Source organism: Phasianus colchicus, chromosome 1, assembly GCF_987193195.1.
Source record: "Phasianus colchicus chromosome 1, bPhaCol1.hap1.1, whole genome shotgun sequence".
NCBI lineage: Eukaryota > Metazoa > Chordata > Aves > Galliformes > Phasianidae > Phasianus > Phasianus colchicus.
The window spans coordinates 43,557,049-43,569,422 of record NC_143436.1 but is presented as its reverse complement, the minus strand read 5'-3'; the positions used below and the strand labels follow the sequence as shown (position 1 = coordinate 43,569,422).

General features: G+C 34.3%; 1 protein-coding gene across 3 annotated transcripts in view; it reads right to left on the bottom strand.

Moving 5' to 3' along the window:
- Nucleotides 1-2,404: 2,404 nt before the first annotated feature.
- Nucleotides 2,405-12,374, bottom strand: part of TMTC3 (transmembrane O-mannosyltransferase targeting cadherins 3) — a 37,994-nt gene continuing 28,024 nt past the window's right edge. For all 3 annotated transcript variants that reach the window (XM_090139558.1, XM_090139555.1, XM_090139562.1), the window contains 6 exons: nt 10,044-10,164; nt 9,259-9,370; nt 8,443-8,546; nt 7,139-7,308; nt 6,200-6,426; nt 2,405-4,614 (listed from right to left, as the gene is read on the bottom strand). In XM_090139558.1, the coding sequence (XP_089995684.1) occupies nt 3,791-4,614; nt 6,200-6,426; nt 7,139-7,308; nt 8,443-8,546; nt 9,259-9,370; nt 10,044-10,164 (1,558 nt within the window). In that variant the 3' untranslated portion in view covers nt 2,405-3,790. The remainder of the gene's footprint in view (nt 4,615-6,199; nt 6,427-7,138; nt 7,309-8,442; nt 8,547-9,258; nt 9,371-10,043; nt 10,165-12,374) is intronic.

Sequence of the window (12,374 nt, the reverse complement as noted above, 5' to 3'; positions counted from 1 at the left end):
TGAGATGAAGAGTAGATGGAAGGAGAGGCGTCTTCCATCCTTTCCATTTTCAAGCTTTTTGCCTAAGCAAAGCAGGATTCCTAGACTGAACTTAGGTGTGTCTGACACAGGTCCTTAGAAGTAGGTTCTACTTCAGTTCCAGACATTCTGCCAGGCAGAGATGGATCTGAGCCTCTGCTGTGAAAAGTCCCAGCAACGTACATTTGCCCAAACTGGGACTTCTTTTTGTGCCTTTGTGGGATACAGAGCCTGCAAGAGCTTGGGGCGGGTGCTGACTTCCCAGAATTGTTTTGATTTCCATTGAGCCTCAATGAAATTTCAAGAAGAAACAAATGCCACAAGCCTGCATGTTCATAGCTTGGATGCACCTTGGCTGCAGGGTGGGCAGCTTTACAAGGCACACACAGTCTTATCGTGCAAAAACCTAATCTGACCATGACATAGAAGGTGACTGAAGTAATGCACCTGAAAAGCTGTTATTTGTGCCTTCTAGTCTTTTAATGCTCTATGGATGAGAGGAAGGCAAATGTACTCAGATGCTGTGCCAGACAACCTACACGCATAGTGCCAAAACACTTCAGCAGCTTTTGAAGTACTTAACTTCTGCAACTGAAATCATTTTCTGTGAGAAAGGTGGTATTGCTGGCAGGTCAGTGCTTTGTTCTGAACTTGTATTAAGAGTGAGGTTGCCTCAGAATCCCACAGCCCCAGTTCAGTTCAGTGAACAAGAAAAGACCAAGTAATCAAACATAATTTTGTCAGCAATATCTGTCCATTTGTGAGGAACATGGTCACAACAGTCACAGCTCTAGAACAACAAAAAAACATGTGCATCTTTTGCATCCCATGGGCACAGAAAAATCTTGTTTCTTCAGAGTAGGAGGATCTCTCAATCTGTCTGCTTCATGCCAGAGGGTCAGTGGGGAATGAGGATCTGCATGAGGAGTTGCTGTAGGCTGTAAAGGCATTATTTCACAGCTTAAAGCCAAGACTCACACTTCCCTAAGATTTCAGGGCATCATTTTCCTTTTAAATGCACTGAAATTGTGTGAGGTTTCAAAATAAGGTACAGTAAGTCTCTGCAATGGCAGAAATAAAAAATTCCTACAGCATTCAGTTGATTCAGTAGCACATTTTTTTTTTTTTTTTAAAAAAAAAAACTTTCCTTGCAAGTTTCCTTAAACTTTCCATGTACTACTATATTTCTGCATATTTACTTCCATCCTCACCTTTTTACTTCCAGTATTGCCTAAGCAAAGTGCAAACAGCACTGCACACTGGAAAGAATTCCTCTTGCACTTGGTTCTTTTTGATGCCGATCTGTGAAATTCTGCCTGTTTATAAGAAGATATTTCCTATTCTTCATAATATCCAATAATTTCCCCTGACAGAGTTCATAAAAACAATACATTAAAAAAATAGAACAAATATGAATGAATGTATAATTTGACTATTTTTAGAAGCTATGCAGCTTAACTTTACTGTAACATTTTTCCTATGAGTTTAAAATGGTTGATGCATCCTAAGCAGGTTAAATCCAAGTTGGCACACTGACAAAATACTTGTTTTTACCACAATTTCTCTAAAACAAAAAGGTATACAGTACCTGTTAAGAGATCAGAAGACCTACTATGAGCATTCTCTAGTTTATGTCACTCTGATTTCATTCACTTAAACGTGATGACACCTTTGAGTGTCAGTGAATCTAATGCTTCTTGCTAGTTCCTAAAGAGCAGGTACTTGGATGGTCAAGATGAGAGCCAATTGACAGAAACTCAAATGCCAAAACCGAGAACGTGTCCTTTCTCCTCTTAAATGTTCAGACCAAATTTTTGCACACATGGTCAAACAGAAAGTATCTTTTCAAAATTACTTTCAATTGAATTTTCCTTTGTATCAACCAGAACAATGACTAATTCATTCCTAAAGCTAAGATAAGGAGGGCAGACTTCATACGCTACTTTGTATTCCAGTAGAGCTCTACATATCAAATATTAAAGCTACTAGTATCCAAGTTACTCACAATTTAAAATAAAACAGTGATTTTCCAGGTGTTATCAATAGACTTCTGGTGCTATGGGAAAAACTTAAGATTCGTATATGAAGAAAGGCTCCACCTAGTTATATCTGCAACTTTTAAATCATGGTTTTAAAAACCCACACTCTTTTCCTAGTTATTACTAAACAAGCTTGTTATAGTAACATTACAAACGATACATTATAGTGGCAAGGTCCCTGCAAGGCCTTCAAACACTGAAGAACCCTCCCACAAAGATAAACACTACATCTTACATACAGCTGGATTACTGCCAAAAGGCAGAAAGCTGAGCAGTTACAGAAAGGACTATGGTTAAACAGTACAGTTGCTAAGGAATAATTCTACATCATTAAAGAAGACAGAACATGAAGAGCAAAGTTAGATTTAATGATTGAATTATTACTGAACCAATCTCCTCTTTTCCTTTCTCAATAGTTACACAAAGCGTCAGGTTTTGGTAATAGGCAATATATATGAACAAAAAAATATATGCATTGCACAAAGATAAAAGGAACACTGAAATTACAAAAAAAATTAATGTCATGTAGAAAATAAAAATGGTGTATTAGTGGCAAAATGTAAATGGAATTATTTTAGTAGTCAAAATAAATATTTAATAAAAAGCACACATTCATGACAAATTATCAAAATGAAGAACTTAGTGTTTGGAAGGACCTTATCCAAATTTCCTTGCATTAAACATTGCAAAATTCAGTGGTTTAAATATTATCAAATTGCTCTAAGCAATCATTCTTAAGTTAGTGTCATAAAAAATCATGAGACAAAAAATTCTGTCCAATGAACAGTAAATCCATTATACTAAACAAAGAATTCCCTACACCAAGGAGTCAATCCACAGTCATTGAAACACAGTTCACAAGAACTACTGCATAGCATACTGCTTACCAAAAGTGCATTTGCCAGTATTTAATGAACTGAGGGAAAAAACAAACAAAAAACCCTCTTTTTTTGGAAAAAAGCATATTATTAAAAAAAAAAAAAAAAAGCCAAACCCCAAACAACTAGATGTTTGATAGTTGAAGAAAAAACACACATTTTTTTTAAAAGTAAAAGTAGACTCTAAAGATCTTAAGAGCACCATAGGAGTTATCAAGTAAAACCGTACAAAACTTTGCAGTAAGTAAAGAACAAATACAATTATTGTATCATTCCATATTTAAAACACAACTGAAAATTTTAGTGTTGCTGCTGCATTGTCCTATGGTCTAATGGATACACACCATGCCCGTGGCATTTTACTAACTTTTTGCTCAGCTCTGGAAAGAAATAACACATAGAAAAATGCTTTTCTATGTAGAACAAAGGTATAGAAAATTTAAACTGCTGATGTGCAAATGGAAATGTAGAAAACATTAATACAAACACATTTTTATGGCAGTAGTGCCTGGCTTATCCCATTAGTCCTCCACTCAGTTCTTCTGCTGAGTCTTTTAAAGTGGCGTTCCTGAATATCCCTGGCTTACAAATAATTTTTGAGTCATTTTCTCAATTTTAAGATTCTGCATTTAAAATTGTTCTCAGCCCATCATCCCTCAATCTCCATCCACCCCCCTCGTATTTAAAAGTTGTAGTTTTGTTGCATAAAACATTACTGCGAGTTCTGCTTCTTGTTAAGTGATAGTCAACATTTTGTTCTACCTGCAAAATACTGAAATCACTTCCAGTTGGTTTATATATTAAACAGCAATTAAAAACAGTACACCCCCATACTCTATTGTGACATAATAAAGGCTATTCACCATTTAATATACGTTCAATCTCTTCTAGTCTTTTCAAAGCAGCAACTCTCTTTTTCTCAATATCTTTGATTTCTTTTGTAGATTTTTTGGGAGTCTCTTTTTTTTCCATAATGTTTTTCTCTGCTTGTTTCTTATTTTTTGAATGTCCTTTAATGTTACCAGCTGTTGTTTGGGACGGTTTCTGCTCATTTTTCACTTCTTTTGAATTCTGAAATGATTTTTTTTTTTCTTCTGCAGCAGCAATGGCAGTATCACCTGCTGGAACTGATGACTGCTCCGGAGCACTAAGTGATGCAATTTTACTTCTAACTATGTTTAGATGACGTTGAATATACTCTTCATGAGGTGCCAGTGCTAGAGTTTCCACCAAACATTTTTCTGCTTTTATTAAGTCTCGTTCTTCAAAGTAAACTACACAAAGATTATGTTTCCCTTGCACATTGTTGGGATCCAGTTCCAAAATTTTTTCAAAACACTTTTTTGCTCCAACTATATCCTTCTTTTGGTTCATAAGGATATCTCCTTTCAAAATTAGACCTTTGGTATGATCAGGGTAGTATTTCAGTAAGTCTTCCAGGATGGGCAAAGCCATCAATTCTTTTGCTGTCTGAGAATAAAGCAGTGCCAAATTGAACAAAGCACTTCGAAAATTTGGCTGTAACTTTATGGCTTTCTTCATCCACGCCTCTGCTTCTGTATCTTTTTTGTCATCCATTGCCAGCATACCCAAATTGAAGTAACCATTTGCATCCTGTGGTTCTTCTTTCACATAATTTAACAGTCTTTGTTTAGCCTCAGGTCTAAGCTGAGCATTGCCTAAATGACAGAAAATACATTTAAGTTTTATTCTAAACACTTTTAGGCCAGGCCTGTAAATTGTTAGATTTTTATTTTGTGTAGAAATCAGCATCTGTGAAAGGGAAAGGGTTTAAAATACTACTTTTTATTTGTGTTGTGTAACAGCGAAGGTAAATGACAGTTACCTTCTTTACAGAACAAAACTACTTACAATAGACTTGTAGCCAAAGTAAGCATCATTATCTTATTATCTGTTAAATTATACTTAGATTCAGTGCAACGGATACAGAAGGTGTCTCTACAAGATTAACAGCGGTTATTTTCATGTATGAGTGAGCAACTGGAATGCAGAGAAGTCAGTTCTAGCAAATCACTTTTAACAGAGGCAAACTTAGAATAAATATCATTTTCTTAAAGACACAGAATCAAAGAATCACCAAGGTTAGGAAAGATCATCCAGTCTAATTGTCCACCAACCAGGAATATTTCCCATTAAACCATGTCCCTCAGTACAACATCTAAATGTCTCTTGGACACCTCCAGGGAGAGTGACTCAAACACCTCTCTGGGCAGCCCATTCCAGCACCTGACCACATATTGAAAAGAACTACAGTTGACAGAGATCACATACACTGATGTTAGATTCAGCCAGGAAATAGAGTATATTTCACATCAAACATTTAAAAAAATTAAAAATAACCTTCTGTCAGATAAAAGCAGCAGTTCTGGCTTGTAGTCTGTGCTATTTTTGTGAATACTTCAATGAACATATTTTAGTAAGGAATTACAGGCACAGGCTTACTGAAGGATGGGGGAATAGGAAGCTGATTTTAACTATCGTCTTCCACCTCCTCAAACAGTTCTGTACCTACCAGTAGGAGTAATGCAAAACTAGATGTCTAATACTCCTGCTCATTTGAAGCCTATGTATTATTTCAGACAAGAAACAAAGCGTTTCTTGTACTGCCTAACTTACTATGTGAAAAGAGATGAGGAATAATCCATTTGGATCAGCTCCAATCAATTCTATAATTTCGTTAGGATGATAAATTACCCCTAAGAAAAAGGGAAACAAACCTTACTCATCACTTGCTAATTACTTTCAACAGCCTTTTTTTTTTTTTTTTTTTTTATGGCAACAGCCACACATTTACTCATTAAGCTAGCAGCTGTACATATCCAACTTGATAATTAGAAATACTGCAGAGAAAACTATGAAAATATTTCCCAGTGTTAGATTTAAAACCCAAGGAAATCAGTTAGATTTCCAGTGAGGAACGGATGAAAGCAAAACAAATTCAGAACATTAGTATTATACATTTCACTTTTTTTTTTTTTTTTTTTAAGATTATAGAGGAAAAATTCTGAAGATGAGTTTCGTATAACACTATTCTTAACAAGATGTTTAAGTGTAAAATAGCTTTCAAGGTGTTAATCCATTAGAATATATGTGTACTTTGCATATTCCACATGCTACCAATAAATTACAAAGATGACTATTACTATACCACTACATATACTACTGCTTTCCAAAAACACATCAATTCAATAAACCCTATAAATGCAAAGATACAATAATTGCTTAAAGAGACAACTAACTTACCAGATTCCTGCATTAGCAGGGCTGAGTTGAACAACGCCAGCTTATGCATTGGGTTGAGTTCTAGCGCTTGGTTAAAATTCTTCAGGGCTTCTGTTGGATCTTTCAGTTCAATGTAAACAATTGCCAAATTGTACCACAAGTCTGCATTGGTTCTGTCCAGTTCTAGAGCCCTTAGGTAAGCTTCCTTAGCTTTCAGAGGCTTGTTCATTTTTAAAAGTAATTCTCCCCTGTTAAAGAATCAAATTTAACCTTCAGCAAGTTTAATTGATAGAAGTATAAAAACAATTGACAGTTTTATTTAAAGTTTGTTTTCCTACAGAAAGTAGATGTGAAACATTATTTTTTTTAATTTTTTTTATTTTGTTTAAAATGCAAAACAAGACTTTGTTTATATACCATTCCAAAAGCATACAGCTCTCAGAATTTTGCATACAGGAGATGTGTGAGTAAGAAAAAAAAATAAAAAACAAACAAACAAACAAAACAAAACAAAACAAAAAAACCCCACACAGAAGTCATCAAGGACTCCCGGTACAGGCCAAGGAACAGCTACTATCAAGGCATCTTAGAGAATCATAGAATCATTTGAACTGGAAGCAAGCCTTAAGCATCACTTAGTTCAAGCCGCCCGCAATGAGCAGGGACAGCTACAGCTAAATCAGGCAACTCAGAGCCCCCTTCAGTCTGACCTTGAATATCCCCAGGGATGGGACATCCACAACCTCACTGGATATCTGGTTCCAGAGCTTCACTTTCTTCATCATTAAAAAAAAAAAAAAAAAAAAAAATCCAAACAACTTTTTCCTTACATCCAATCTAAACCTTCTCTTTTTGTTCATACAAAATTGAAAATGTTTTCAAACTAAATACTGTTCCTAGCACTGTGAATAAAACAGAAGTATATTCAAGAATACATATCTCTAAAGTTAATAAAGTTACCTGCTGATGTAAGCCTGCTTGAAATCTGGCCTCATACTAATTGCTTGTCGATACAATTGATCTGCTTCTTCTAGGCGAGATTCATTTGCTCGAATTAAGTTTGCAAGATTGATATAAACATTCAGGTGGTTAGGAGCAACTCTTGCTGCGTATTTTTTACCTGGAATAATCTGTCAAAAAGAATATATTTCCAAATCCCAATGAATGAAAACATGAAAAACAACCAGTAGAGATCTAACACTTCAATGTGCCTCATTTGTTATAGGGTACCACTGGGGATCATTTGTCAGACTCTTCAGTCCAGGAAAAAAAAAAAAAAAAATCATACAAACATCACCCTATGTCTCCTTAATTCTATAAGCACATACAACATTACCTTAAATTTGATACAGACATTATCAGTTAATTGATCTCTGCTACTTTGTGATGTGGCTCATGCAAATGGCCATTAACAGTCAATCAGACCTTGTAATAGGTTCTCACTCATACAAAGATTATCTCTTAAAGACTAAGCTGATATTCCATCAGAACATTTTTTCTCAGGGGGGAGGGGAGAAAGGAAGGAAGGAAGATTTACCAGCCATTGATACAGCAGATGAAAAACTTTCATCAGATACGAAAATGCTATGGCAATTTAAATGATGTATTGTTTACTAAAGTCTTCACACAGCAAACATTTTAATGCCATGTTCTCTGCTCAAGGGACTGATGATTTTCCTGTAAGTCTAATTTTGCCCTTAACTGTTGTTGCCTTCATTCGTGATCCAAAATATTTCCCCCTTTTTCTCCTGAACAGATAAAATACATAACAGTTGCTAGGTACAAATACAACCTAACATATGGTAAAAGTGACAGAGCACATGTTTATAAAAGCACGTAGAAGCAAAAGTGCTCTTTTTGTTGTTGCTGCTTCAACTGCCTTGTTTCAACTCTAACATCGCATTTAAGCCTTCCCTTATATGAGTTCGAACCCTAAACATTAATGTATTGGCTAGATGTGAAAATCAAAACAACTGTGGTTAGAAATACAAACTTATAGTTTCTAATTTGCTTTTTTTTTTTTTTTTGTATCCTCAATTTAAGAAAAAATAAATCCAGAAAAAAAGTAACTTCTTTTTTTTAAACAAAGAATATCCAAGTTAGTATTTTTAAACAGCATATGATATGATCTTATTAAGAGATTTAAGCTTTAATAATAAGGTTTACAACAATAAATATCTTCAACAATAAATAAGAAAATTGTATCATGAATATCAGTCTGAAAAAGTCGCCCCCTCTCCCACGGTGATTACGTTACTAATTACCTGTGGCATCAATGATTTAGCAATCATGTATGATTTCTCAGCTTCTTTAGTTTTGTTTAAGTTTTTGTAAGTTCTTCCAACATTCATGTGAGCACCAATGTCATCTTGAAGAAAAGAGTGAAACTTCTAATTTTTCATACACTCAGTAACGCGAAAAAATATTTATGCTTTGAGAATTAAGGTACTGCATAAAGATCAGCAAAAAAAAAAAAAAAAAAGCAACTCTAATTTATTTTTCACCTTCATTATGAAGTTAATAATTTAACCATAAACCAAAAACGCATTACATATGTATTCGGCCAAAAATTAGAGGTCATACTTCAATGTAGTTATCTTTAATCTCCCACTGTAGTAGAAACACATTAAAGTTATTTATTAGGTTTTCAGAAGGAAAGGTTGTCCAGCACTACCCAGAGCTTCTTCAGCAACAGTGTGAAAAAAAGAGTAAATGTGCACTTTGATATATCATAGATTGCCTTTCCTTAAGATTAAATGAGGAAATTAAATAATAGTTAATTATGCCTCAAAAGGAATTATAGGTTTGGTGACATTCTGTCTGGATGAACTTCACTAACAGCTTTACATGAAAAGTCTTCATTTTTGTACGGATAAAAACTTCTATTGAGAATTTTTTTTGGGGGGAAAATTCATTATCTCTTAAGAATAACTTTTATCACAGTCAGAAGCTATGGATCAAGTAAAGGAAATGGGTTGCTGTTCAAATGGTGCAAAACATAATATTTTAAGGAAGCAAAGTTTAATGTAACATTAGAAGAAGTGAAAAGCCATTCAATGGCACTTAGTCAAAGCTTTTACCTGGCTGTACTTGTGTAGCTTGTATGAAGAACTGCAAAGCTCTTTCAAAATTCTTTTCATTTTCTAATGCGTGCCCCACATTGTTCCATAGCTTTGCATTGTTCTTATTTACCTAAAAACAATGATATATATAAAAATTTATAATGTATTGAATCTAAGTTACACAACACTTGATTTTCTTCTAACTACACAGAATCATAGAATCAGAAGGGTTGGATCATCTAAGGTCATCTAGTCAACATCTCAAGGTTGGAAAAACACACAACAAATAACAAATCAAGATGTTACATGTAAAGAATAACCACACTGTGTACAGAGCAACTGCATTTAACTTGCTGCTCAACATACATTTACCTTAGTTATTAGTGCCTACAAATATGCAGAAATTTAAAACTCATTATAGTTGTCACGGAAGAATGAATAGATGGTTGTTCAAATTGTCCTACCATGCCATTAGCACATTAGGAAAAAATAATAACTGTTTTATGGAAAATTTTTATAGATTTTGTATTCAAGTGTATTGTGCTAGCATCCAGATAATCCAGATAAAGAGAATACATTCAACTGTTTTAACACATTAAGAAAAAAATATCTTCTGTTTCTTGCACATGAATCACACTGCTTTTAAAGCATTTCCAAAAGCAACTAATTGATTTAGATACTGTCAACACAGAAATCAAAGCGGCAGAACAAGCATAATTTCTCTTCATTCTTATCATGCACTGTCAGTTTTTGTGAACATCAACATAAAATTTAATTTATCCTTTTCAATTAAGATACGGTACCTTTAAAGCTGACATAAACAATGTGTACTCTGATTCCCAATCCCAGTTTCTGTGCAGTGTTTTCAAGGCATGTGTGAACAGTACCACAGTCAAACAAACCCAAGAAATTTTTCTTAGCATGCTATTAAATAGAAAAAAGGCAACAAAACAAAGAATTATTAAAAGCATACAAACAATTCTAATTTATATTAAATGAAGCATCTTATATGCTAGAAGCCAAATAAACTGAGAAATAAAAAAAAATCTAAAATATTATCCCATTCTTTTATTTAATATTCCATACATGTTCTTTACTAAATATATTACTAATGTTTTCCACACAATAAAACACTTATTAGAGAGGTCTCCTGTAGAGACTGCTCAACATTCCATAAGCAAATAAAACTCAAACAAAAAGGTGAAAGATTTAATATTTTAACAACTTATTTTTTATTATGAAAACTGCAAATCAGAATCATAGAATAGTCAACGTTGGAAAAGACCAGTCCATCCAGTCCAACTGTCCACCGACCACCAGTATTTCCCTACTAAACTATGTCCCATAATACAACATCTAAACATTTCTTGAATTACTAGGCGGCAGAAATCTCACTCTGACCAGACTGTCAGCAATTATCATCTAGATCGTTTTTGCTGTTTATTTTCTGAAGTTTAAACATCATTTGGTTTAACATAAAGTAAATTTTAACAGATGGATCAGATGGATCTAACTGTGAAAACACACACTAGATACCTACCTAGCCTTCCTCCAATTAAGAACATCAATTTATTAACAAGCATTAAAAATCTCATTCTCAAGCAGACATACTGTTATTCAGCCTTTCCAACTATTTCTTGGTCTATGCAAAAGCTGTTCACAGTACTTCACAGAGGCTTGATAAAAAACACAAGACTTCCCCTCATATACAAAATGCCATACATTTGAGCAGGACTGTGCTTGGTTGTACTGTTGTTATTTTTTTTAAAATAAGTTAATATGTAGAACAGCAGAATTATGAAAGGTATTTCAACATTTAAGCAAAGCAATTAGTGAGAACTGATGCATGCACTACTCCATATCCTCACCAGGCTCATAAGAAAGCTTTTTTTTCCCCAATCATATTTCTGAAATAAGAAGCCTTTTCCACATCAGAAGACTTTTTAGAGCACTGACTGCCTGTATTTTTGTAGTAAGTCACACTGCTGCCTAGTTTTCCTCCCTGCCTGCCCTCTCCTGGATCCTTGTTTTCTATCACATCACTTCTATTTTTTCCCACATCATAGTGGGATTGTGATAATACTTTCTCCTCACTCCCACAGGGTATCACGGATTTCTCCTTATCCAGTGCTGTCAGCTTTGGCAGTGTCAATTAACACAAGTTATCCCGCAAGGTCTCACATCTAATGACAGCAGACAACATAGACTGGGAACTGTTGCCTTTCAGTTGTCCAAGCAAGCAGTAGGATGGCACTGGGGTAACAAGGTTTAAGCATACATGTCAGGGAGAAGCATTCACAGATCAATGTAGAAGACAGTAGAAAACTGAAGATACATTCAAAATACACTTTTGGGCAGAATTTCCAAGTGAGAAATTCTTATCTAAAGCATTCTTTAGTTAAACAAATACTGAACAGCTCTGATATTCATTCTTAGAACTTGAATTCTGAAGTTTTATCAGTAACTAAGATATTTTCATGTGCTGCAGACTGATACACATGCAGTACATAAACTTTAGTCAGTAACCATCTCTAATTGAAGTATAAATCAGACCTAGTCTAGAATATTTTTGCTTAATCCTTAAAAATGATTTCAAAAAGAGTATTATGTTTCTTCACATAAAAGAGATGAGATAACTAGGCAGTGCATTTTGTAGCAATGTGCAGCTTGCATTCTAAAATGTTTGGTGCCAGAAATATTTCAAACATGTATTTTTTTTTAAATTAACCTTCTAAAACCCTCAGAAAAGTAGCAATAATGCCTCGTGCTGAGGAGGAATCTCAGTATTTAGCATCAAGACTATTTTTCTTAAGAGGCAAAGGATCAGTGCACTAAAGTGCACTTTCTATGATCCTTAAACTCACTCTGTACTTCTATTAATTTGGTCTGTGTAATAAAATAAAAATATAAAAAACCCTATTTTCTGAAAACTTTTCTTAAAATTTGTCTCCCTCTACAAATCCAACCTCTAACAAATTTTAAACTGACTACTTCCAAATACTTACAAAAGTCTCTATTTGGCAAAATGGTCTGACCAACCATGGCAAGTTGCTATCCACTAAACTAAAAATGTACTAAAAAAAAAAAAAAAGATTAAAGGCCATGAAGCCATGATAAAGTCTGCTTAAATCAAG